The sequence below is a fragment of the Chiloscyllium plagiosum genome, chromosome 37 (genome assembly GCF_004010195.1).
Source record: "Chiloscyllium plagiosum isolate BGI_BamShark_2017 chromosome 37, ASM401019v2, whole genome shotgun sequence".
NCBI classification, from domain to species: domain Eukaryota; kingdom Metazoa; phylum Chordata; class Chondrichthyes; order Orectolobiformes; family Hemiscylliidae; genus Chiloscyllium; species Chiloscyllium plagiosum.
In genome coordinates, this window is record NC_057746.1 from 19,965,293 (window position 1) to 19,993,138 (window position 27,846).

Here is a 27,846-nt window from a genome sequence, read left to right on the forward strand (position 1 = left end):
CAAATTGTGCGCAAATTTCAATCACTGAAATCCTTAATAATTTGTACGTCTATAGAATCTTCGAATGCAAGAGTTCAATCAACATATCCAGCTTTTACACTTGCACATAAGTATAGGTTCAGTATAATTGCAGTACGTTTTCATTCAATAATATTCTTGCCAATTTCATCAAACCAATAATACAGAAAATGTAATCAACAAACAAAAAAAATCAACAGGATAAATGAATTCCATATGTAGAAACATAATTTAGATGTATATTAAACCCAATTAAAAATATGTTTGTCTTGGAAGAGGAAAACCCATAAATGGTCAAACCATTGGGCTCATAAAATTAAATAATAAGGGCAGGTTGCAGAAACATGCTATGTATTTATGATTGGTGGTCTAACCAACATTCTTCAATAGTGAAAAGGAATTTAATTGGACATTTAAAGGGTTCCATTGGTCAGGGAATTTAAAGCAAGACAACGCTATGCTAAAAACGAGATGGAAGTCAACTCAGATGGCACTTCTTCACCCAAATATGGAACTTTCTTCCCAAAATAGCAAAGGCTATTTGAGTTTTCAAGACTGTAAACAAACAAATATTTTCTCTTCTAGGACTACAAACTGATTTGGAAATTGGGCTGCATTCCACCTTGTGGTCTTGTTGGCATTTTATTTACTTTATGTCTACATACTGTACGGAAAAAGAATGTGTTAAACCGTTTGACTCCCATAATCATGATTAGAAAGTGTGTATTTAGGGGTCTTGAAGAGGTTTTTATTTAAAGTTGTAAGTTACATCGCAGCAAATAGATCCTTTCTTTTCTTGCTAAAGTTAAATGGATCAAAATAAGTAGTTTCTTTTATTATTACAGACCAAACTTGGTGTGAATTGCTTTGGTCTTGAGTAGTAGTCAGTCAAGCAATTCAGTTATTTTTATGGCCCCATTTGGATTTCACATATTCATACATTTTGTGACAGTTTGGGAACAGTGGGACACAGCCTTTCCAGTTAAGCAGTGACAACAGAGATTGATTGTGTGTGTTTTGGCATGGGTCTCAAAAGATATGGCACATGCCTCTGAGAAAATGCTACTAATTAGGGTAGCCATATCTAACTGAATGGTGGAACAGAATTCTGGAACTGAATTGCTTATTCTTCTTCTTATACAAATTAAGAATAATTAAATATACGGTTAACTGAACATTGAACCTTATGTTTACATTTTACAAGCCCGATCCATCTACCTTTTGCTTTGCTTTTGATTTCTCCACCTTTTTACTTTTCTTGCTTGACTTTTCTTCTTCTTCATCTTCAGATTCTACCTGCAGCAGAAAGCATTGTGCTCAAACTAAATTCCTCATGAACTTGCATTTGCTCTACATTGATTTGACCCAAGCACAGGTGATTACAGAGTCAGAGATATACAGCAGAGAAGCAAACCCTTCGGTCCAAGTCATCCATGCTGACCAGATATCCTCAACTGATCAAGTCTCATATGACAGCATTTGGCATAGATTCCTCCTAAACCCTTCTTATTCATATACTAATCCAGATTCCTCTCAAATGCTGCATTTGTACTCACCTCCACCACCTCTGGCAGCTCGATCTCTGCGTGAAAACATTACCCCTTAAGTCCCTTTTAAGTCTTTCCACTCTCAACTTTGCCCTCTCGTTTTGGACACACCTACCCTGGGGGGAAAACCCTCCTCCAGATATCTCATGATTTTATAAACCTCTGTAAGGTAACCCCTCAGCCTCCGACACTCCAGGGAAAAAAAGCCCCAGCCTGTTCAGCCTCTCCCCATCTTCTAGGGATTCACTCAATCTCAGCTATTCATACGTGCCATACACCTACCAGTCTTGCCCTTCACACTAACAGGAATACACTCGGTCTCTGAACTCTCATTATCTTTTTTTAAAAGGCCTCCACTTTCCAACAGTCCCTTTACCTGCAAACAGCCTCCTCCAATGAATTTTTTTTAAAGTTCCTGCTTAATACAGTCAAAATTGGCCTTACTCCAATTTGGAACTTTAACTTTTAGACCAGGTCTATGCTTTTCCATAACTATTTTAAAACTAATAAAATTTGTCACTTAAAGTGCCCCCTGAGACACCTCAATCACTTTCCTTATTTCACAAAAGGTCAAGTTTTGCTCCTTCTCTAGTGGGTACATCCACATATTGAATAAAGAAGTTGTGATATTCACTTCCAGTGAAGTACTAGCATGACAAGTCAAGAGACTAATCAATTCTGGAATTTCCCAGATTTTCTCTTTTAAAAAAAAGTTGGAATCTTTGCTTGCAAGGTTATCAGAGCAGGTGGGATCATGAAGTTGAGATTACAATCATATCAGGGATGATTTTATTAAATGGCAAAGCAAAAGGACTATATGTGGTCCTAACTCATACTGCTAATTGTCCTAAAGCCAAGCAGCTGAACACCATTAACTTAATGAAAATTGTTGGCATACAAATAACAAAAACAAACTATTTTCTACAATTGTACAATTATTTCTTTCTAAGTAATTGACACAAACCTTTGAAAGTTAATATAGAAGATCATTTGGAACACTTCAATGGTAGCTTTCTAAAGAAGCATCTGAGATACTCAAGTTATCACTGCAGAACTTAAAGCAGATAATCAGCTACAGAACACCCTCCTCATTCCTGAAGAAGGGCTTATGCCCGAAACGTCGATTCTCCTGTTCCTTTGATGCTGCCTGACCTGCTGCACTTTTCCACATTTTTAAGCTACAGAACACTGCTAACTATTAATTAGCTCATTGCAAAATGGCTGAATGAGGCACAGAGAACACAACTGCATTTTCCATAGTCTCCTGGCTACAGTGGCTCTGACCACTTCTGTAAATAGTCCAATGAGGGTGTCTGTCCTGACCACTTTATATTCCTACAATAGCATAAACCAGGGATTAACAATGGAAACCCAAGTTGTCATAACTGGTTAGTGAATTTTCCACACACTGGCAATATTTTGCAACAGCAAACGGTAACAGGCCTGATGTGAAGTGTTAAGATATTTTCTTTTATAGACAGCAAATATACATACTGAGTAGTAGTGTGATCAAATTTAAATAATTACAATTTTCTTCTCAACTATATTACTACTGCTATTAGGTTACGTTTCCCATGGGATTTTAGATTCTATCCAGCTCTTTAAGGATTGTAGCAAAAGCAAAATACTGTGGTTGCTGAAAACTTGAAAAACAAACAGAAAATATGGATATATTCAGGTGGTCAGCCAGTAGCTATGGAGAGAAAAATACAGTTAAAGCTTCAGGTCGATGATACTTTGTCATGATGGGGAAACAATGCAGACCTGCTTCAGAACCAATCATGCAGTTCTGATGAAAGATGATCAGCCCAAAATATTAATTTTTTTTCTCTCACCACAGAGCTATCAAACCTATTTCTAATAAATAAACACTTGAAATAAAGTTATCCTTTTATTTCTCACAAATAAAGCTGGTTATCTCCTGCCTTCTTACAAATGGTCAATTACCTATGAAACAATACTTCATAAGGAAAACAGTTCCTGTTAGTCACAATGACTTTGAAGCCTGAGATGAGACAATTCATCCTCAGACTTCTACAGAACAGAAATAGTAGCATTTTAAAAAGTGGTTAATCTGCCTTTCATCGACAAAGTCCAGTCCATTTAAAGCTAAACCTTTTAAGTGAGTGATAGCCTTCATTTCTATAAACCAGTGAAACATGGTTTTATAGCACACCTCTAAAATAACTTATGCCCAAACCTTATTCACAAAGACAAACACTGAAAAAAAACACTGAATATTTTATCTTATCATTCAGTTCTTCAATGGACATCATCCTCTGTTCATCACCATCTTCACAATCTATTTAGACATAACCATTAGTACAGGAAAGCCAAAAGTAACTTGTCATTTGCCAATACTAAAAACATCGCTAGTGGCCAAAATTCTAAGTCAGGCATGCCACAAGATAATTAAGAGAACTGTACCTTTTGCTCATTTGTTTTTCCTCTTTCATCCTTATTGCCTTTTTTACCTTGCTTCTTGTTACCTTCCTCAGGTACAGGCTAAGAAGTATAAAGACAACACAATTACTATTAACCCAAACAGCACAAATGAACAAATGACACTCAAGATTTTCAACTTGTATCCAAAATCTCATTAAATTCATAACAAATTCTCTTTTTCCATGTTTTCTACTTCCCCACTGAAGACTCTGTGTACTATTGTACTTGAACAGTCAAGTTAAATCTCATCCCCAATCAATGTGAACTGTAGAAACTTTACAGTCAAGGTCAATGGATTAGGAGCAAAAGTGCTGGTTCACTCTCCTTAGCTTGGGATATTGTGGTTAGTAGAAGTACTGTTACTGCACTCTTTAGTACAGGTGAGAGAATGAATTTGTTATGGGCCATGTTGTGTGGTATTTGACCAAGACGTTGATCACCTCTTTCTGTTCCCCTAATCTTCTCAACTCCAAAAATAGATTTAATTCTAAAATACGCTGCATCTGGAATGTGAGCCTGTCTTTTCTCTTTTCAGATGCTGACCTACTTGCTATGCACAAACAACATTTTGTCTGTTTCAGACTCAAAATTTATGTTTATTTTAAAAGCACCATGAGTCAAAAACCAGTGTTAACAAAAGGAAATTGCAATTAAAAAGCTATCTTAACTTCTTGATTTCCAAACTCTCACCTTTCCCTCCTGACTGAAAATACTACAATTGTTACTTTTGATTCTCTCATGCCATAATTCAAATTTCAAACAAGTGTCAACAACTTTATATTTGGCTTTTAAAATATAGATTCAAACCTTGCTGTTAAATAAAATGCATGGTAAAATCTAATGTGCTAAGTTGATTTTATTTATTATAAAAGGTGTGCAAAACCATGCAAAAGAAAAATCTTGAGGATTTAACAACAGGACAAACCACACCAAAGCTGCATCAAGTACTTAGTCACAATGCAAATCATGAGTAGGAACACCATTGCTCCTTAAATAAAGGGTAAGAAGAAAACACTGATAGAATAGGCTGTTAGTGGTCGAAAAACACTGCTCATCTGCTGTAGAGATTCTTGAATAAAGCTGCTGGACTGCTCTGGTGAAAGCAGCAATCATAACTGGACAACTAAACCTCAATGGAGGGAATGCATAGTACTTGGATTTTATTCAGATTGGACAAGGTAGAGGAGCTACCACTCACCATCACTTTCAGTTACAACAGAGGAACACCAGAGAAGCCCAACATTGAGGACATTAGTCCATGAAACAAGATTTACGCTTTAAAATGAACAAGAACATTTAGGGAATGATTTTCTTGATAAAATGTGTCCTTTTGAAATATGCTCACTCTCCTGGTCACCGAAATTGTGTCCAAGTAATTTCCATAACAGATTGTGATGGTGAGAAAAAGTTAAAAACAAAGAGTCCAGGCACCCCAATGTGTCAAAAAACATGCCTTTTGTGCAGTGACATGTTACCTGTGGTTTACCCTCAGAACACTCTCTCTTTTCCTTTTTGCTTTGCTTCTGGTTACCCAGATTCTCACTCAATGCAGTCTGTAAATGCAAAAGAACCAGAAAGGAAGGAAGCAAGTCCAGAAAAAGAAAAAAAAAGGAAAATCCAATTCACTTTCCATTTAAATTTCTTTTTAAATTAAATATGTTGCAGAAGTGGACTGCCTTTCAATGCAGCACCTGTATCTTAACTATAACCTCAAATTTATTGATGTGAGTTTTATTTTAAAAAGAATAATGAATGATGCACAAAAATTGGCCAACACTCCAAGAGAGCTCCACTGATTTTCTTCAAATTAATACATTTGAAATCCTATCCTAGGCCTTGCCTATTGTTCTTCTTCCTGCCTTCCATCTTTCACATACACCACAGCTAACTTTCCATATCATAATGAAAGACTGCAGACCTGAAACATCAATTCTTTCTCTCTCTACAGAGAATGCCAGACCTGCCGAATATTTTCTTGTTATTTCTGATTTACAGCACTTAAACTATTTGGTTTTCATGTGAGACACAGTTAATTTTTTTTTTACACCGTGTCTTTTTGCATTCTAAATAACAAAGTGAGACGGTAAAGATGCTGAGACTGATATAGGTGCAGCTCTATTATCATGATTAATGGATACTCAGAGCAAACCTGCTGGATAATCTGTGCTCAACTTCAAAGGCATTTGCAAGGGGGTTCTGAAGAGTCTTAATCCTTAATGTCATAAACTGGGAAGATATGGCTAACACACCACATCGAAAAATTCCAATCATCAAGGAACCAGATGGGCAGTCCAGTGGTGATAGAGGGGAGGAATGAAGAAAGGTTTCAAGAGTTAATATTGTCTGCATATTATCAGCTGCTTGAGCATTGAACTCTTTAATGTTTCATGGCAAAGGTCATGGCAAAGCATGGTTTTAGTTACTAATTACAAATAAATCTAAGAGGAAGCTAAGGAGATATTTCTTAACCTGGAGTGCGTTTGTAAAGGTGGAACTCACAAACACAGGGACAATATTTTAGATGCTTTCAGAAGTGAACTAGTCAAATACAGAAGATGCATGCCAAAAGGCCAAATGAGGCCAATAGAATTGGTTGAGACTGGTGTGAACACTGCACAGACCAGTTGAACTGAATGGCATGTTCTTCAGTTCGACATGCTATTTCACGATGTTGTCATGAATGGGCTTGTTTTTTAAGACACTGCCTTGACTGATTGATTTCCAGAGTTTCCAGTGCTCAGACTGCTTGGCACAAAATACAGAAAGCAACAAAATGCTTGTGCAAGTATTTGTCCCATTACTGCCACAAGCCCGGTTTCTGACAGCCAAATTGTAGATGGTTAGCACCATCTGGTGGTAGAGAAAACAGATCTTAGCAATCAAATACCAAGTAAAGCTACTGATTTACAATGCTGGCAAGATCACAGAGCAAAGGCCTTGAATGGAAATTCTACCTCTAGAAACATTACATGGCAATGGAAAGCACCATTATTACATTAAGTAGGTAAGGCTGATGCAGATGAGATGAACCCTTGGTGAAGAGGTCAGAATATCAGGTGTCAATAAACAAATGCACAATTCATCATATTCAGACTCCTCTCCCCAAAATTGACACAAACCTTATTTTTCTGATTTTTGTTAGTTTTGGATGGCTGCCTTTCTGTTTCGTCGTCCTCATCATTGTCTTCACTTTCACTCTGCTCAAGGCTGAGAGCTGCAAAGACGTTGCCACTCTAAATTAAAAAATGAAAAATTTACATTAAAAGCAAAATCAAGAATGACAGAAGTACTGGATATTTTCAACTGAACATATATTGGGATGCACAGCATCTCATTTATCAAATACACATGATTTACTTTCAATTAAAGAGGAATCAACCCATTGTGAAACTATCATTTGTCAATAAGATAATAACAAGAACTCATATCAACTGATAATGAAGCAAAGTAGAATAATCAACCTATATTAAATTGAAAAGGAACATTTGCTTCAAGTTAATCAAATTAAAGCTCAAAAATTTTGTTTTGACAATTTGGTTACAAAATAATTCATGAAGTCCCTCATGTCAGCTTTCCAGCATGGAACTGAAAATTCCTGACCTCCAGGATGCCTCCAATTGGACACCTGTTCTGGAACTGTCCACAGTTTTTGAAACATGTTAGACTGACATGCACCTATCCACTATGTCTCCTTTGCTTCTGGGTTCACACATGAGCATGGTTGAACAAAAGGACAGAGGACAAGCACTTAAAAAGTTATGGGAAAGGCTTACAAATAGGTTGAAACATCACAAGCAAATGAACATGGCAGAAATTAAACACAGAAGGCAAAATGGAACCATGAAAAAAGGCATCAATACTTTAACATCATCAGACAGAGTCTTGAGAACAAATGTAAACAATGTGATGCTGCTCCTCTTTTAACAAGGTTATAGAACATAGAAGTACAGCACAGTACAGGCCCTTCGGCCCTTGATGTTGCGCCGACCTGTGAAACTAATCTGAAGCTCATCTAACCTATACTATTCCATATGTCTATCCAATGACCATTTAAATTCCCTTAAAGTTGGAAAGTCTACTACTGTTATGTAGTCTTTGGCTTTTTATCCTCCACCAAGAGAGGTCATAAAAGCAGTGATTACCAAAAGTCCGGCTTGGATGGGTTTCAAGGCCAATTTGATTATAGCTAACAGGTACTGCCTCAGGAAAAAAGCTTTCAAGTTTAAAAAAATACTCGTACACTGAACGGGGAGTGGTCAGTTCTCCCAGCTCAGCTTTCCCCAGTTTGGTTTGGTTTAGTTTCCAGCAAGCAGCGTTGAAAGTTACTAGACCCAAGGAAGCAGGTCCATGCTGATCCTCCCCATCTCAGACATCTCTCCTGTATGACCCTGTGTTGATTTTACCTTTTTTACCAAGGGGTGTTTATGTGGATTGTTGCAAGTATTTGGAACAGCATCATTCAGGTGGGATAATCTGTTGGGTTTTCAGATAGGGTTAAGTTATTATATATTCTGTTCTCTTTTGTTTGTGTTTCATTCAGTAATCATACAGTCATAGAGATGTACAGCACAGAAACAGACCCTTCGGTCCAACTCGTCCATGCTGACCAGATAGCCCAATGCAATCTAGTCCCACCTGCCAGCACCCAGCCCATATCCCTCCAAACCCTTCCTATCTTATACCCATCCAGATGCCTTTTAAATGTTGCAACTGTACCAGCCTCCACAACCTCCTCTGGCAGCTCATTCCATACGCGCACCACCCTGTGTGTGAAAAAGCTGCCCCTTAGGTCTCTTTTATATCTTTCCCCTCTCACCCTAAACCTATGCCCTCTGGTTCTGGACTCCCCGACCCCAGGGAAAAGACTTTGTTCATTTATCCTATCCATGTCCCTAATGATTTTGTAAGCCTCTCTAAGGTCTCCCCCTCAGCCTCCAACACTCCAGGAAAAACAGCCCCAGCCTATTCAACTCTCCCTATAGCTCAAACCGTCCAACCCTGGCAACATCCTTGTAAGTCTTTTCTGAACCATTTGAAGTTTCACAACATCCTTCCAATAGGAAGGAGACCAGAATTGCATGCAATATTCCAAAAGTGGCCAAAGCAATGTCCTGTACAGCCGCAACATGACCTCCCAACCCCTGTACTCAATACTATGACCAATAAAGGAAAGCATACCAAAAACCTTCTTCACTATCCTATCTCCTTGCAATTCCACTTTCAAGGAGCTATGAACCTACACTTCAAAGTCTCTTTGTTCAGCAACACTCCCTAGGACCTTACCATTAAGTATATAAGTCCGGCTAAGATTTACTTTCCCAAAATTCAGCACCTCGTACTTATCGAAATTAAACTCCATCTGCTACTCTCAGCCCATTGGCCCATCTTATCAAGATCCTGTTGTAATCTGAGGGAGCCTTCTTCGCTGTCCACTACACCTCCAAGTTTGGTGTCATTTGCAAACTTATTAACTATACCTCTTATGCTCATATCCAATTCATTTATATAAAATGACAAAAAGTAGTGGACTCAGCACTGATCCTTGTGGCACTCCACTGGTCACAGGTCTCCAGTCTGACAAACAACCCTGCACCACCATCCTCTGTCCTGTACCTTTGAGCCAGTTCTGTATCCAAATGGCTAGTTCTCCCTGCATCCCATGAGATCTAACCTTGCTAACCAGTCTCCCATGGGGGACCTTGTTGAATGCCTTACTGAGGTCCATATAGATCACGTCCACCACTCTGTCGTCACCAATCCTCTCTGTTACTTCTTCAAAAACCTCAATCAAGTTTGTGAGACATGATTTCCCACGCACAAAGCCATGCTGACTATCCCTAATCAGTCCCTGCCTTTCCAAATACATGTACATCCTGCCCCTCAGGATTCCCTCCAACAACTTGCCCACTACCCACATCAGGCTCAGTGGTCTATACTTCCCCGACTTGTCCTTACCACCCTTCTTAAACAATGGCATATTAGCCAACCTCCAGTCTTCCGGCACCTCACCTGTGACTATCGATAATATAAATATATCAGCAAGGAGCCAAGCAATTACTTCCCTAGTTTCCCACAGAGTTCTGGGGTACACCTGATCAGGTCTTGGGGATTTATCCACTTTTGTGTTTCAAGACATCCAGCACTTCCTCCTCTGTAATATGAACATTTTTCAAAATGTCACCATCTATTTCCCTACATTTTATATCTGCCATGTCCTTTTCCACAGTAAACACTGATACAAAATATTCGTTTAGTATCTCCCCCATCTACTGTAGCTCCACACAAAGCCCGCCTTGCTGATTTTTGGGCGTCCCTATTCTCTCCCTAGTTACCCTTTTGTCCTGAATGTACTTGTAAAAACCCTTTGGATTCTCCTTAACTATTTGCCAAAGCTATCTCATGACCCTTTTTGCCCTCCTGATTTCCCTTTTAAGTATACTCCTACAGCCTTTATACTCTAAGGATTAATTCGATCTATCTTGGCTATACCTCACATATTAGCGAGTTTTGAGAAGATTTGTAGCTCAGGTTGAGATTTTGAATGTAGGTTTGCTCGGTGAGCTGAAAGGTTCATTTTCAGACGTTTCATTACCTTACTAGGTAACATCTTCAGTGGGCCTCATGCAAAGCAATGCTGAAAATTCCTGCTTTCTATTTATATATTTGGGTTAGGTGATGTTATTTCCTGCGGAGAAGTCACTTCCTGTTCCTTTTCTCAGGGGGTGAGAGGTGGCGTCTAACTCAATGTGTTTGTTGATAGAGTTCCGGTTTGCACAAAATACCGTGCAAGGACTGTAACAAACACTACATAGGACAAACAGGCAGAAAACTAGCCACCAGGATACATGAACACCAACTAGCCACAAAAAGACATGATCCTCCAGTACTCCCTACACCTGCCAGCCTTTCCTTTCACAGGAATATACTGTCTCTGGCTATCTCAATTCTGAAGGCTTCTCATTTTTCAGCTGTCCCTTTACCTGCGAACATCTGCCCTCAATCAGCTTTCGAAAGTTCTTGCCTAATACCGTCAAAATTAGCCTTTCTCCAATTTTGAACTTCAACTTTTAGATTTGGTCTATCCTTTTCCATCACTATTTTAAATCCAGTAGAATTATGATCGCTGGCCCCAAAGTGCTCCTCCACGGATACCTCAGTCTACCCTGCCTTATTTCACAAGAGTATGTCAAGTTTTGCACCTTCTCTAGTAGGTACATCCACATACTGAATCAAAACATTTTCTTGTACACAGCTAACAAATTCCTCTCCATCTAAACCCTTAACATTATGGCAGTCCCAGTCTATGTTTGAAAAGTTAAAATCCCCTCCCATAACCACCCTATTATTCTTACAGACAGCTGAGATCTCCTTACAAATCTGTTTCTCAATTTCCCTCCGACTATTGGGGGGGGTCTATAATAAAATCCCAATAAGGTGATCATCCCTTTCTTATTTATCAGTTCCATCCAAATAACTGCCCTGGATGTATTTCCGGGAATATCCTCCCACAGTATAGCTGTAATGCTATCTCTTACCAAAAACACCACTCCCCTTCCTTTCTTGCCTCCCTTTCTGTCCTTCCTGTAGCATTTATATCCTCAAACATTAAGCTGCCAGTCCTGTCCATTCCTGAACCATGTTTCTGTAATTGCTATTATAAACCAGTCCCATGTTCCTAACCATGCCCTGAGTTCACCTGCCCTCCCTGTTAGGCCTCTTGCATTAAAATAAATACAGTTTAATTTATCAGTCCTACCTTGTTCTCTGCTTTGTCCCTACTTGCCCTGACTGTTTGACTCACTTCTGTTCTCAACTGTACCAGTCTCAGATTGATCTCTTTCCTCACTGTCTCTCTGCACTCTACTCACTACCGCAGACTTACTGTATGGCCACACTTAAAAATATACACTTATCTGTTTTTCTGTGCTGTGACCGCGCCCAAACAGGTTCCTCGCAAGATTAATTGTGAATTTCACTATTTGTTAATTTTCCCAGACACTCTCCAATGTCCAGCGATACATGAATTCAAACAGCAAAGACAGTAACTGAGCAGGTTCACTGCTGTGTCAGTTAGCAGTGTGGGTTTCTCTCACAATCTCACTCCTGCGCTGACCTCGCTATGGCTGCTTTGTCTATTCCTCTCCCTTTTAAAAGTGCTGTTGTTTTGACTTTTTTTTCTCCAAAGTTCCAAACCAATGCAACAGCATATACAACAGTAATTGCTGCTCCTGGAATTCGAGGAAATCACCTCCAACACCTAAAACACCTCAAAAAAGGCACAGCCTATTACAGCCAGAAATATTTCCCGTCCTCCATCTTGGATTACGCAGAATCCTGCAAATAAATTTTATTTTGTTTAAAACTAAGTGGGTAGGCCAGCTGCATCACTCCTGGAATATCCACTATAAACTGCTTAAAATAACTAGCAAAAGTTAAGGTCCTTGAAATTGTTTGAAGAGGGTCTGGCCTCATCCAGAACAACAAATGCAACCCAACTTGAAAGTAAACAGTGGAGAATTCCAAGAGATAAACAGGCAAGTTTCATTCTGCCAGAAAATATTACTGAAGTGTTACACTAGCAGGCAGGTTCTGGCTGTGCACAAAAACTAATCTTATCCTCACCCAGCACACATGAGCTGAGATTAGAGTGACAAGCCTTGACATCAAGGCAGCATTTGATATGACGTGACATCAAGGAACATGAACAAAATTGGACTAAACAGGAATCGGGGAAACACCATGGGTTGGAATCATAAACAGCTCAAAGAAAGGTGTTGAGGGCAATCATCTCAAGAGAAGGAAGGGTAGCAAAGCCATGGGAATATACCTCCACATTCTCCACCAAGCCACTTACCACACTGGCTTGGAGAATATATGGGCCATACTTTCACTGTTGCTCAATCAAAAACCATATTGCATAGAGACGACAGTTCACCATTACCTACTCAAGGCAAATGAGGATTGGCTTTGTCAACAAAACTTACATCCCATGAACAATTTTAAAAGTCTGTAACATTTGTAAGTCAGAAATATTATAACGATACAAGTAACTTCATCCTGATTTCTTCTACTCAGAGCTGAAAGTTTACAAGCTCTGCTAACTCTATTAATGGTTATAAAGTCAGATATGCAGCATGGAAACAACCCTTCAGTCCAGCTTGTTCATGCCAACCAGATATCCTCGACAAATCTGGTCTCATGTGCTAACATTTGGTCCATATGCCTCTAAACACTTCATATTCATATGCCCATCCAAATGTATTTTAAACATTGTAATTGTACCCCTTTCCATCACTTCCTCTGGCAGCTCATTCCATACATGCACCACTCTCTGAGTGGAATACTTGCCCCTCGGGTCACTTTAAAAATCCTTCCCCTCTCACCTTAAACCTATGTCCTCAAGTTTTAGATCCCCCCCAACCCAGGGCAAAAAGTTTGTTTACTTAACCTATCCCTGCCCCTCATGATTTTAGAAACCTCAATGGTCACCCCACAGCCTCCGACGCTCCAGGGAAAACAGCCCCAGCCTATTCAGCCTCTCCCTATATCTCAAATCCTCCAATCCTAGAAACATCCTTGTAAATCTTTTCTGAACCCTTTCAAGTTTAACAACATTCTTTCTGTAGCTGGGAAAGCAGAACTGCACACTGTACTCCAAAAGTATCCTAACCAATGTCCTGTGCAGCCACAACACGACCTCCCAACTCCTATGCTCAATGCATTGGCATTGGCGAAGGTTGTTATCAAGATAACAAGATATTGTAGCCAAGTTTAACTTTTAGATGATCTAGAGTTCCTACTCTAAAAAAAAAAGCACTTCTTTTAACTTTGGAGTAGGCTATTAGACACAAAGATAGTCTAATTTTCAAAAGGAATGCTGGGACATTACTCTGAACAAAGATTCATCTCCAATCCTCCGCGCTTTGCCTTTAGTTCCAACTTAAAAGTGACACCTTGAAGGGAAAACAAGTCATACATTGCTTACCATCTTTTTGTTCCCCATCTTTTTGTTACCTCGTTTTGGCTTTATTTCTGGAGAAGGGAAAAACACAAATTTCAATCAGGGTAGATTTGGCCACAGGGGAACTTTAGCCCCAATGTCATACTTAATTTCACAGCAGAAGTTAGTCTGTGGGTACAAGTAACCAAGGCTTGATCAATGTATCAGATTTGATGCAGCTTTAATTTCTAAGACGGGGGGGGGGGGGGGGGGGAGGGGGAGGAAGTAAGCAGTAATCTGGTAGCTCCCACATGCAGCAGGGGCACAAATCCAGTTCTGGATCACAATCCAGTACTGTTACTTTTTTCTCCAGTTACTCCTCCTCACACAACCATCAGATTGTTACCTTAACTCACACTCCATTGTGTTCAAACTTGACCTTCACAAGACTCTTTTGGTAAATTTTGTATAATTTAAGGGAAATAATTTTTGATATAACCTAAAACAAAGCAATATCACTGGAATTCTTAAGGCACAGAACATTACTATTGGACCCATTAAGTCAACATCCTTGCAAGTTTATTTCCTGCAAGGGCTTATCAGTGTCCTTTTGAAATTGTCAATCATCTCCAATTCCATCACAATTTTACATAGTAGGCTCCAGGTCATTATTACTCCCCACACTCCCCCCTGTCTATCACGTTCAAAACATTGAATCTGGAAATACCTGGTCCTTTTCTTTTTGCCGATCTGGTCAGGGATAATAACTTTATAAACTATTCCCCTAGCCTTGAACGTTGCAGAAAATCTCTCATTCCTGGAATAATTCTGATCGGTCTCCTTATACCTCTCTCAAACGCATTTCCATTTTCCCTATATTTTTTCCTTTAAAAAGGCAAACTGAGAACTTATTATTTTACACAGCACATTGAATTGCCTTTTGGCAATGTTGGGCACAAGACAAAAACTGCCCAGTCTCCTCTGAAAACGTGCAAAGAGATTCTTCACACTACCTTAAAAGAACAAAGAAGCTTTCAGCTAATAAATTCATGAGAAGAACCCGACACAAAATCAACAATGTTCTGACTTGAGGCGAGACCTACAATTAAGTTTATGCTAACATTTGAAAACAGAGTAGAATAAATATTATATAATCAAGCACTTCAAAGGAAAATGCAAATTCTAGTCTCTGTACTTTTACAGTAAATAATAAACTTAACCATAAGCTTTAAGCATAAGACACAGGAGTGGAAGTAAGGCCATTCGGCCCAAGTCCACTCAGCCATTTAATCATGGCTGATGGCCATTTCAACTCTACTTAGCTGTACTCTCCCCGTAGCCCTTAATTCCTCGCAAGATCAAAAATTTATCAATCTCTGCCTTGAAGACATTTAATGTCCCGGCCTCCACTGTGCTCCAGGGCAATGAATTCCCCAGGCCCACCACTCTCTGGCTGAAGAAATGTCTCCTCATTTCTGTTCTAAATTGACCCCCCTAATTCTAAGGCTGTGCCCACAGATCCTAGTCTCCCCGCCTAATGGAACCAACTTCCCAGCGTTCACCCTTTCTAAGCCATGCTTTATCTTGTAAATTTCTATTAGATCTCCCCTCAACCTTCTAAACTCTAATGAATACAACCCCAGGATCCTCAGCCGTTCATCGTACGTTAGGCCTACCATTCCAGGGATCATCCGAGTAAATCTCCACTGGACACGCTCCAGTTCCAGTATGTCCTTCATGAAGTGTGGGGCCCAAAATTGGACACTGTATTCTAAACATGGCCTAACTAGACCTTTATAAACTCTCAGAAGCACATCGCTGATTTTATATTCCAACCCTTTTGAGATAATTGACAACATTACATTTGCTTTCTGAATCATGGACTCAACTTGCAAGTTAACCTTTAGAGAATCCTGGACTAGCACTCCCAGATCCCTTTGTACCTCGGCTTTATGAATTTTCTCACCGTTTAGAAAATAGTCCATGCTTGTATTCTTTTTTCCAAAGTGCAGGAATTCGCATTTGCTCAGGTTGAACTTCATCAGCCATTTCTTGGACCACTCTCCTAAACTATCAATATCTTTCTGCAGCCTCCCCACCTCCTCAGTACTGCCTGCCTGTCCGCCTAACTTTGTATCATTGGCGAACTTGGCCAGAATGCCCCCAGTCACTTTATCCAGATCATTGATATAAAAAGTGAACAGCTGCAGCCCTAAAACTGAACCGTGCAGGACACCACGTCACCATCTGCCATTCCGAAAAAGAGCCTTTTATCCCAACTCTCTGCCTTCTGTCAGACAGCCAATCCCCAATCCATGCCAGTAGCTCTCCTCAAACACCATGGGCCCTCATCTTACTCAGCAGCCTCCCATGAGGTACCTTATCAAAGGCCTTTTGGAAGTCTAGATAGATAACATCCATTGGGTTTCCCTGGTATAACCTACTTGTTATCTGTTCAAAGAATTCTAACAGGCTTCTCAGGCACGACCTCCTCTTACTAAATCTACGCTGACTTGTTCTAATCCGACCCTGCTATTCCAAGAATTTAGAAATCTCATCCTTAATGATGGATTCTACAATTTTACCTACAACCGAGGTTAGGCTAATTGGCCTATAATTTTCCATCTTTTGTCTTGATCCTTTCTTGAACAAGGGGGTTACAACAGTGATTTTCCAATCAGCTGGGACTTTCCCTGACTCCTGTGACTTTTGAAAGATCACAACCAACGCCTCCGTTATTTCCTCAGCCACCTCCCTCAGGACTCTTGGATGTAGCCCATCAGGGCCAGGAGATTTATCTATTTTTAGACCTTTTAGCTTTTCTAGCACTTTCTCTTTTGCAATGGCTAATATACTCAACTCTGCCCCGAGTCTCCTTAATTGGTGGGATATTACTCATGTCTTCCACTGTGAAGACTGACACAAAATACTTAATAAGTTCTTCAGCTATTTCCTTATCTCCCAGCACTAGCCTTCCTGCATCGCTTTGAAGCGGCTCAATTTCAAATTTTGCCTCTTGTTTGTTTCTTATGTATTGAAAGAAACCTTTATCATCATTTATCATGTTACTAGTTAGCTTACCTTCATATTCGACCCTCTCCTTTCTCATTTCTCTCTTTATCCTCTGTTTTTTTAGTCTTCCTAATCTTCTGATTTCCCAGTGTTCTAGGCCACTTTATAGGCTCTCTTCTTCTTTGATACATTTCCTGACTTCCTTTGTCAGCCATGGTTGTCTAATTCCCCTCCCCCACCAGACCCTGGCGGATAATCTCTTTTCTTTGGGATGAACCTCTGTACTGTGTCCTCAATTACACCCAGAAACTCCTGCCATTGTTGCTCTACTGTCTTCCCCACTAGGCTCTGCTTCCAGTAAATTTGTCAGTTCCTCTCCCATGCCCCTACAATTATCTTTATTTAACTATAACACCTTTATATCTGATTTTGCCTCTCTTTCAAACTGCAGACTAAACTCTGCTATGATTGCTGCCTCCTAAGTGTTCCCTTACTTTAAGATCTTTTATATGGTCTGGCTCATTACTAAGTCCAGAATAGCCTGCTCCCCTGTGGGCTCCATCACAAGCTGTTCCAAAAATCCATCCTGTAAGCATTCCATGAATTACCTTTCTTTGGATCCACCAGCAACATTATTCACCCAGTTCATTTGCATATTGAAGTGCCACATGATCACAGTGACCTTGCCTTTCTGACATGCCCTATCTATTTCCTAGTACATCTTGCGCCCCGGTCCTGACCACTGCTGAGAGGTCTGTACATAACTCCTATTATGTTTTTTTTACCTTTGTGTTTCAACTCCATCTACACAGATTCCACATTATCTGACCCTATGTTATTCAATGCCACAGATTTAATTTCATTTTTAACTAACAAGGCAACCCCACCCCCTCTGCCCACCTCCCTGTCGTTTCATAAATGGTAAATCCTTGGGTATTTAACTACCAGTCCTGAACCCCCTGCAATCACATCTCTGTAATGCCTACCACATCATAATCATTCACGATTTGTGTCGTTAATTCATCTACTTTGTTATGAGTACTACGAGTATTCAGGTAAAGCTAATTTTCTTAGCTTCATGATTTCCAACATCTCAAGTAATACGTCCTAAGTTATCCTTCCTTCTTGCATCATTCTTAGTCTGCCTTGAGATTAAACCCTGCACACATGCTAACCTGCTGCTTATCTTTCTACTTGACTTCATACTCCCTATTGCTTTCCCTTTCCCTGACCACGCTGGTTCCAGATTGGGACAGATCGCCCCAGTTCCAAAACTGATGCCAATGTCCCATGAAAGGGAACCCCTCTTTCCCACACCAATCTCTTAGCCACTTGTTTGCTTCCCTAATTTTCTTATCCCTATGCCAATTAACATATGGCTCGACCAGTAATCCAGAGACTGTGACCCTCGAGGACCTGTTCCTAAATTTCCTTGCTCGTGCTTGATACTCCCCAAACAGGTCCTCTTTCCTAGCCTTGCCTATGTTGTCAGTGCTAATGTGGACGACAACAACTGGATTTTCTCCCTCTCGCTCCAATATCCTTTCAAGTCAGTCGGAGATGTCCTGCACCACGTAGACAACACACCATGCAGGACTCCCATGCCGGCTCGCAAAGGATACTATCTGTCCCCCTAATTATGGAATCCCCTATAACAACTACTTGTCTTTTTGCTTCCCCCTCTTGAATGGTCTTCTGCACCATGGTGCCGTGGTCAGCTCGCTCATCCTGTCCACAGCCCATTTGCTCATCCATACAGGGAGCAAAAATCTCATACCTGTTGTACAAGGTCAAGGGTTGAAGCTCCTCCACTCCTGAACGCAGAATCCCCCTACTTACCTCACTTACAGTCACACCCTGTTGTTCCTGATCACGAACTGAATTTGAATTACTTAATCCTGTGTGACTGCCTCCTGAAACAAAGTATCCAGGTAACTCTCCCCCTCCCGGATGTGCCACAGTGTTTGAAGCTCAGATTCCAGATCATCAATTCTGATCCAGAGTTCTTCCAGCAACCAACACTTGCTGCAAATCTGGTCATTGCCGTTCACAATGGGATCAGCCATTAACACCATTAAACTTGACACCATTCTTCACTGATGACCTGAAATTGGCTTTACACACCTCAAAACCCTTTCACGCAAATTTCAATTTTGAAAGTTAAAATTAACTATTAAACCACTGAATGTTTTACTCAGAAGTGAACATACAAAACAAAAATCACATTCATTATTCTTTAAACTGACAACAGAGTGTTGAGTTTAATGCCAATTTTGCTGAAGTTCCTGAAGTCAATTAGTCCACCTTCTGTCTCTGTAGATTTAACACCCATACATTTCAGTTTACAGTCGATTTTCTGAATCTGCAATCATTTGCGCCAAACCCCTCCACCCAGCACAGCTCACCTTCCTCTTCCTCCTCATCACTGGCTGGCACTGAGAGCTTACACAGATTCTCAATCACATCGTCAACATCCTCATCCTTTTTCTTTTTGTTCCGTTCTTTTCTCTTATCACGTTTTTTCTTCTGTTGCTATTAAACAAGCATTGAGACGAAACAAATGAGTGGAAATCATTACAACATATAATGTCATTCAAAAATAAATAGTATTTGCATTTATAAAACACAGCATTTAGTGATTGCAGTATGTCCAGCTAGAATGGAAATGATCAATGACTCCACCTGATGGTCATATCTTTAGTCTGCTTTGCTGTAAATAACTACCCTTAATCACAAAACTTTGTTGATGAGGTAATGCTATTATTATTGGCAGTGTTTATTGTTTGGGCACAAATATTACTTGTTGCACTTGGAGCTGTGTTTTCGTAAAATGAAAACATATATAATGTCTGCTATTGAGTCCCAATTCAGATCCTACTCACGAGGCAACACAGCCCTTTAAATAGACAATTTATAAGAGCACTTCATTGCATTGTTGAAATACCCTACAACATTTTATACAGTGAATTACTTTTGAAGTGCTATCCTATATCTGTGTGCATGAGGAGTTGATGGATTTTATTGGTAACAGTTGGTAATTATATGGGTCACATAAGTGTACAAACTTTAAGTCCTATTTGGAGACAGTCAGTTGCAAATCGCACTATTGTTTCACTCCAAATATGGACAAAATAGCTCAATTTCAGATACGCTAAGAGTGACTGCCTCACACCATCACAACACCTGACCATGTATGGCAACATCCAGGCCTAGCAAAACTGAAGTTAATGGGAATCACTTGACCAATTGACCACGACTCTTCACCAAGGTTAGTGGATTATCTTGTGTTAGGTACTGTTATGAAGGTGTAGGTGTGTACTGTACCTTTAGGAGCGAGGGGAAGCGGGCAAGGATAACTGAATGCACAAAATGTGCTAAACAATTTAAAAATGTAACACTTGGTTGACACAAATAGCTGGTACTGTGTTGCCATGGTACAACAACAAGTTCAAATTCAGCCAGTTTAAATTATGCCCCAGATACCAAAATCTAACTGAATTTTACTTTTATTGTTTGGAATGACATCAAACCAATGAAATGATCTGATGTTTTGAAGTATAAAACCGGACATTTTGAAGAGTTAGGAGACAACAGTAAAATGCACCAACAAGTACAGACTGCTAGCCGAATAACTCTCTGAAAGGTACCTGTCCATAAGAAAAGTTGTACAGCAGAAGACTGAAGAAAAGGCAACCCAGGAAAATGCAGAGCAAGATTTACAGCGGAAAACCTACAAAGGAATGGCAGGACTACTTTACGCTGAAAGACTGGAGCGACTGGGCTTGTATACCCTTAAGTTTAGAAGACTGAGAGGGGATCTGACTGTGACGTATAAGATTATTAAAGGATTGGACACTCTGGAGGCAGGAAACATGTTTGCATTGATGGGTGAGTGCCGAACCAGGGGACACGGCTTAAAAATAAGGGGTAGACCATTTAGGACAGAGATGAGGAGAAACTTCTTCACCCAGAGAGTGGTGGCTGTGTGGAATGCTCTGCCCCAGAAAGTAGTGGAGGCCCAGTCTCTGGATTCATTTAAGAAAGAGTTGGCTAGAGCTCTCAAGAATAGTGGAATCAAGGGTTATGGAGATAAGGCAGGAACAGGATACTGATTAAGGATGATCAGCCATGATCATATTGAATGGTGGTGCAGGCTCGAAGGGCAGAATGGCCTACTCCTGCACCTAATGTCTATTAACTTTGACAGCTGGCTGGATTTTGAGATGTGATTTTTCTTCTGTAAATTTTAATCAGGGTTTTTATTTAAAATCAGACCAGTTTTGTACAGTGGGAGGTAAAAGATAGATTTAAGAAAAAGGAGTTGTAAATAGTTGTTGTTTTAATTATCTCTTTTGAATTTAAAGAATAAAATTGCTAATTTTTACTTTAAATAGTGAGATCTGAGATAATTCTTTACCTCTTGAAATTTAACAGATTACGGCTCGAGGTGAGCTTCTGTGTGTCGGGTTTAAATCAGCAGAGGGGTTTACCCCGTGTCGTAACAGTACAGTCTGTTCTGCTGTAATGTGTTTCTTCAATGTGAATTGGCTTTAATACGATTGAAGAATTTAGACCGTTATTCGTAGAATACAAACATCAACATCCATTAATTTCCCTTGATGCTGGACATCATTCTGACTTGAAAATATTACTGTTCATTTCTCATCGCTAGGTCAAAATCTTGGAACTCCCTCCTGAGGAGCATGTGCGAGTACCTTCCCCAGTGGACTGCAAGATTTCAAATGGAGCTCACCACCACTTTTAATTGGCACTTAAGGGGGTTAACGATAAATACTTATCTTGTCAGCATACAACATCTAAAGAAATGAGTAAAAGTCAATATGCAGACACCCAGATACTGATGTAAATTCCACACTGCATTCTTTTTCTGTAACTCCTTCTAACAGATGTGATTCCAAAATCATGACAACATGCCCATTACCTGCTGTTCTAGGATGACTGCCTCTTCTGCTTTAATTTGCTTATCATCAGCTGCCAGCTCCTCAAAGAACTAGTGAAAGAAAAAGAAAATAATCTCATGATAAATAAACTGGTCTGAAGATCATGTCATCTTAAGAAGCCACTATTTCTATAAAGTTTGAGGTCTTTCATGGCGAACAATATTAGCAGTAAAAAAGATCGGGTGTAAAAATCATGGTTTCTTACTGTGACAAAAACACAGTATAATAAACTTTTAATAGCATCATGGGCCTCAGTCATCAAAACAGGCTGAAAAGTAATTGAATACCAAACATGGGACAGTGGTGTCAGTAGGTGTAACTATAAGATTATTTAAGCTGCTTTCCAACATGGCTGGCCCAAGAAAGACATCTCAGTCAGCATTCAGGCATTAGTGACTGCATCTTGGTTAATGTTAGCCCAAAATATGGATACAACTAGCCAACTGCCACTTCAGTACCTGCTCCCATTCAGTTCCTCCTCATGAATCTCTTCTCAACATTATGCCGCATCAGGGAAAGGAAACATTACCTGGACAATTTGTTCCAGGGCATAGTCACATCCCTCAGACGAGATAGTTCAAAATTAGTCTGTGATCAGGGACCAGATGACATGACTGCAAGTGAAGCAGTACAAGGACATAGAATTGCTAAATAAAAGGGGCAAAAGGAGAGGAAATAAACAATAACTACCACGAGAGAATAGTTGAAGGAAAAACAACAGGGCTAACAACCAATAAGTCCCTTGGACCTAATGAGATGCATCCTAGGGTATTAAAGGAAGTAGCTACAAAAGTAGTGGTTACAATTTTTCAAGAATCCTTACAATTTGAAAAAGTCCCAGAAGGTTAGAAAATTGCCCATGAAACACCCAAGATTAAAATGGGGAGGGAACAAAAAAAAGGTAACTATCAGCCAGTTTGCTTAATGTTCTTTTCATATAAAAAGGAAGAGCCCAGAGGAATTTTGAGAAAGACATTTTTTATAGAACCATTAGGAAATGACGTTTGCAGCATAATGCATAACAGAATCTGCACTGATTATCACATCCATCAGTAACACCCCCTTGATTGAGTGGTGACTTAGAGGAAGAGCTTCATTTATATGAAAAGCTAATCGTCAGATTAATTCTCACATTAGATGTCTGTTGTAGTTCTCATGCAATTTTCTAAGCATATAACCAATAAGCATAATATTTAACAGAAATTCAAAAAGGATGTTAAAATACACGACTTTGATTATGAAACATTCCTATTGCAGGAGTGAGTTAATATTGGCAGGTATTACAGTCAAAACAGGAGGAAAACAAAGAATGAAAACGTCTCAGTTTCATTCCTACAAACTAAGTTCTCAGAATGAATTTGATAACAGGATTGGTAACAATAGCCTGAGAATCAGTGTTGGGAAGAAGTAACAAGATCCAAGTTGTAACTTTTGATCATTGTATAGCGATAACTATTGCTGGAAGGTGTGCTGACGACTGTTTGCAGTGCTTTATCAAAGCCAGACCAGCAACACTCACTGTTGAGCTTCGAATACACCTGAATAGTAACTCTGAGGTGAAAATGGAAGAAATTTGAAGATAAAATACTGGGGTAACTTTTATTCTACTCTGACACTGTATAGAAACTGAAGGTTTAAGAGAGTGGAACACAGCACCACAAACAAATCTGTGGGCACTTAACATGCACAGAGGGGCCAACAAAGAAACTTACATTAAAAATAGACATTAAATGCAGAGGTTACAAGGTTACAAATAACCATTCTTGAAATGGGGGTGGTGGGAGAACAACAAGACAGACAGAGCCCACATATCATAATGGATGGCACCATCACAAGGCAGATTAAACAAATTCTTCTACAAACTTGACCTGTGCAGAGCAAAATAATTCGAGAAACCTAGTGCATGTTTGCAAGATAATATAATAAAAACTTAAAAGGTAATGTATGGATATCTACGTACCGATTTCTTGGCCTTCTTATCTTTCTTCCCTTTTTTCAGGACTGCATGGAAATAATGAAAATCTTAGTGTCACGAAGTAATGATTTTTCTTTTTTTAAAAAAGTGATGAAATACCAGAAGCTTAAAGCTCCTGTCAGTATGATTTGGTTTTAACTATTCACATCCAGGTTAGAGGGCTGGATTTATCCATACCATGAATTTCAGCAATAAAATCACAGCCCATGATCAATACATTAATACTTACTGCAACATTAACTGTAAACATAATTATTGATGGTAGACAAAGTAGTTTCCTAAATAATTTTATTTATCTTACAGGTATTCTGCTTCAATTAAATTTTAAAATGACTATAGATAAAAATGAAGGAACCAATTTTCTTGAGTGAAGGAAATAATTTTATTACATACAAATCCTGAAAAAATAAAATGCATTGTCAAATACAGGGCATAGGAAGTAATTTTTAAAAGGGTGCCTAGTGCAGGCAACAGTTCTGACAATTGCAGCTTAAAGTTCAAAGTGTTCTTTAATTGTGAGCATGAAACGTGAGACGACAGTTGTGCAGCAGGTGTCTTGTACCCTCAGCAATGGCAAATGTTTCAAATGTGCTTGAGCTCTGTGTTGCTTTTCCATGGAGCTCTGGTTCCTAAGGTTGGGATAGAGGCAGCAAGACTGCCAGCTTGTGTGATCAGACATACATGTGAATAAATTTATTCACAATCCAAGTTAGCATTCTGTGGTTTGTAAGCAAAGGCTGGTGGGTGGTTGAGCATTTTTGCAGGTCGGTCAATCAGTCTATCAGTCGTTCATACATATGTCCTACAAACCTGCAGCACATCAACAACAAAATTCATATTCTACATGACCGATTTGTGTGATAGGCAGAACAACTTTTTGGCTTGACTGTAACATCCTAATTAGTAAACAACACCAGTCATGCTCTACTGTGATATAGACAGCTAGTTTAATCTGTTGCTCAAACATTTGAGACACCTTTGCCTTCCCAAGGTAATCAGAGTTAGACTGTGAAGATTTCAGGGCCAAAGTATGCACAAGCCCTTTCATGAATTTGCAGTATACAGTTGATCATGGTAACCATTATCACAAGATAATTCTGATATTCTGTATCTTGGCATCAAGATAACACAGTAAATACATGAACAGGGCCCTACTCGCAAAGGTTGTCAATAAGGTTAATATTGTACAGCAGAGCTGTTGGAATCCCAATGCATATACTTTAAAAGAATAGTGTGGTGTAATGCTAGAGTTCCACCTACTCCGACATGTCAAAACAGGTTGATTAAAATTATCTAGGAGACAGAACATTGCCACCATGTTTGCGAGAAGACAATGTTGGTGGGATTTATATTCTCAGTACTAAGGTTATAACAGCTATCACTGAGGATCAGTCTGAAGGATTTATATTTTCAGCATCATTGAGGTAACAGTTATCTGAGAGAATCAGTCTCAGATTTATATTATCAGTGTTATTGGGATAACAGCAGTTTGTGAGGATTAGGCTGTGGGATTTATATTCTTAGTATTAAGGCTGTAACAGCTATCATTGAGGATCAGTCTCCAGGATTTATACTCACAGGATGATTGATCCTCACTGACGGCTGTTACCCCAGTCTGTGGGGTTTATACCCTCAGTATTATTGGGATAACAGCTGTCAGTGAGGATCATTCCTGAGATTTATATTCTCATTATTACAGGGGTAACAGCTGTCTGTGAGGATCAGTCTGTGGGATTTATATTTTCAGTATTATTGGGGTGACAGCTGTTTGGGAGGATCAGACTGTGGGGTTAATATTCTCAGTGTATTATCGGGGTAAGAGCTGTCTGTGTGGATCAGTCTGTGCAGTTTATATTCTCAATATTACTGGGGTGACATCTGTCTGTGAGGATCATTCCTGGGATTTATATTCTCAGTATTATTGGGATCACAGCTGTCTGTGAGGATCAATCTGTGGGATTTACATTCTCAGTATTATTGGGGTAACAGCTGTCTGTGAGGATCAGTCTGTGGGGTTCATATTCTCAGTATTATTGGGGTAACAGCTGTCTGTGAGGATCAGTCAGTGGGGTTTATATTCTCAGTATTATTGGGGTAACAGCTGTCTGTGAGGATCAGTCAGTGGGGTTTATATTCTCAGTATTATTGGGGTAACAGCTGTCTGTGAGGATCAGTCAGTGGGGTTTATATTCTCAGTATTATTGGGGTAACAGCTGTCTGTGAGGATCAGTCAGTGGGGTTTATATTCTCAGTATTATTGGGGTAACAGCTGTCTGTGAGGATCAGTCAGTGGGGTTTATATTCTCAGTATTATTGGGGTAACAGCTGTCTGTGAGGATCAGTCAGTGGGGTTTATATTCTCAGTATTATTGGGGTAACAGCTGTCTGTGAGGATCAGTCAGTGGGGTTTATATTCTCAGTATTATTGGGGTAACAGCTGTCTGTGAGGATCAGTCAGTGGGGTTTATATTCTCAGTATTATTGGGGTAACAGCTGTCTGTGAGGATCAGTCAGTGGGGTTTATATTCTCAGTATTATTGGGGTAACAGCTGTCTGTGAGGATCAGTCAGTGGGGTTTATATTCTCAGTATTATTGGGGTAACAGCTGTCTGTGAGGATCAGTCAGTGGGGTTTATATTCTCAGTATTATTGGGGTAACAGCTGTCTGTGAGGATCAGTCAGTGGGGTTTATATTCTCAGTATTATTGGGGTAACAGCTGTCTGTGAGGATCAGTCAGTGGGGTTTATATTCTCAGTATTATTGGGGTAACAGCTGTCTGTGAGGATCAGTCAGTGGGGTTTATATTCTCAGTATTATTGGGGTAACAGCTGTCTGTGAGGATCAGTCAGTGGGGTTTATATTCTCAGTATTATTGGGGTAACAGCTGTCTGTGAGGATCAGTCAGTGGGGTTTATATTAGGCCGATGCTCGGTCTCTGTGGTTGTGGTTTATGTTCCTGGGTCTATTTGACTGGAAGGGGTTTAAACTCTCTCCGCGAATCCCCCTCCCAGCCTCAGTATTCCCCCACCCACCCCTCCCCTCCCCCCTGACGGCCCGCACGTCCCCGCCTCGGGGCCGTCTCTCTCACCCTCCTGGTTGGGCGGTGGGGGCGCCGCCGTTTCCTCTCCGTCCAGCCACTGCTCCTCGTCCTCGTCGTCCTGCGGGGCCTCCCGGCCGCTGCCGGCTTTGCCTCGGCCTCGCGGCATCCCCTCGCTCGCGCGCTCTCTGTCTCTCTCTGGAAACTTCCGGCTGCTTCTGGCAGACCCTCGCGCTCCCGGCTGTACCGGCCGCCGGCCCGACAAGAACCCGGATGGTGTCGCCGAGCGCTCCTCACGTGGGGAAAGGTCGCGGGGGTTTGGAAGGCACCCACGCGCAGTCGCATTGACGCCCCGAAACGGAAAGTCGCCACCGTGCGCGGGCGATGCGCACGCGCATTGGTTGCGCCGGAGGGGGGGGGTTGCGCCCAACTGCGGCTGCGCGCTTGCAGCCGACGTCTTCGTGCGTGGAGGATGGTGCACCAAAGACGGCAAGTCTCCAACTGCGGCTGCGCGTTTTTCCGCCGCTCATCGCTTCGTCTTGGACCGTGGGTGGGTACGGATTAACTATCCGGATAAGTTCCCTTCCCCTCTACAACGTTCCACCCTCGATAAGTGGTTAGCGTATGCGAAAATACGCCCCCCTATAAACTCACACAAATGTGCATCTATATAAATGTATGAAAAATACACTTTTCCTTCTGACGAAAAGAACGCAATAATTTTCAGAACCGATCGCGAGGAGCCTCTTAAAGAGAGAACCGAAGAGTTGTTCATATTAGGGGCAGGCCGTTCTGTCCATCATGTTTGCACTGGCTCTTTAGGCAGTTTGACTCAGAGTCACCGAAGCATAGAGTTGGACAGCTTGGTAGAGTCAAACTCCAATGTTTGTTAGTTTCTTCATTTACCACT

At 40.3% G+C, this 27,846-nt stretch overlaps 1 protein-coding gene across 1 annotated transcript in view; it reads right to left on the reverse strand.

Annotated features, from left to right (window-relative positions):
• abcf1 (ATP-binding cassette, sub-family F (GCN20), member 1) overlaps window positions 1-27,430 on the reverse strand; it is a 74,046-nt gene extending 46,616 nt beyond the window's left edge. Inside the window, exons 1-9 of the mRNA XM_043678024.1 lie at window positions 26,988-27,430; window positions 23,884-23,924; window positions 21,905-21,973; window positions 19,368-19,494; window positions 13,996-14,042; window positions 7,130-7,243; window positions 5,486-5,563; window positions 3,993-4,070; window positions 1,237-1,314 (exon numbers count right to left, since the gene is read on the reverse strand). Coding sequence (XP_043533959.1) covers window positions 1,237-1,314; window positions 3,993-4,070; window positions 5,486-5,563; window positions 7,130-7,243; window positions 13,996-14,042; window positions 19,368-19,494; window positions 21,905-21,973; window positions 23,884-23,924; window positions 26,988-27,105 — 750 coding nt within the window. The 5' untranslated portion in view covers window positions 27,106-27,430. The remainder of the gene's footprint in view (window positions 1-1,236; window positions 1,315-3,992; window positions 4,071-5,485; window positions 5,564-7,129; window positions 7,244-13,995; window positions 14,043-19,367; window positions 19,495-21,904; window positions 21,974-23,883; window positions 23,925-26,987) is intronic.
• Window positions 27,431-27,846: the final 416 nt, after the last annotated feature.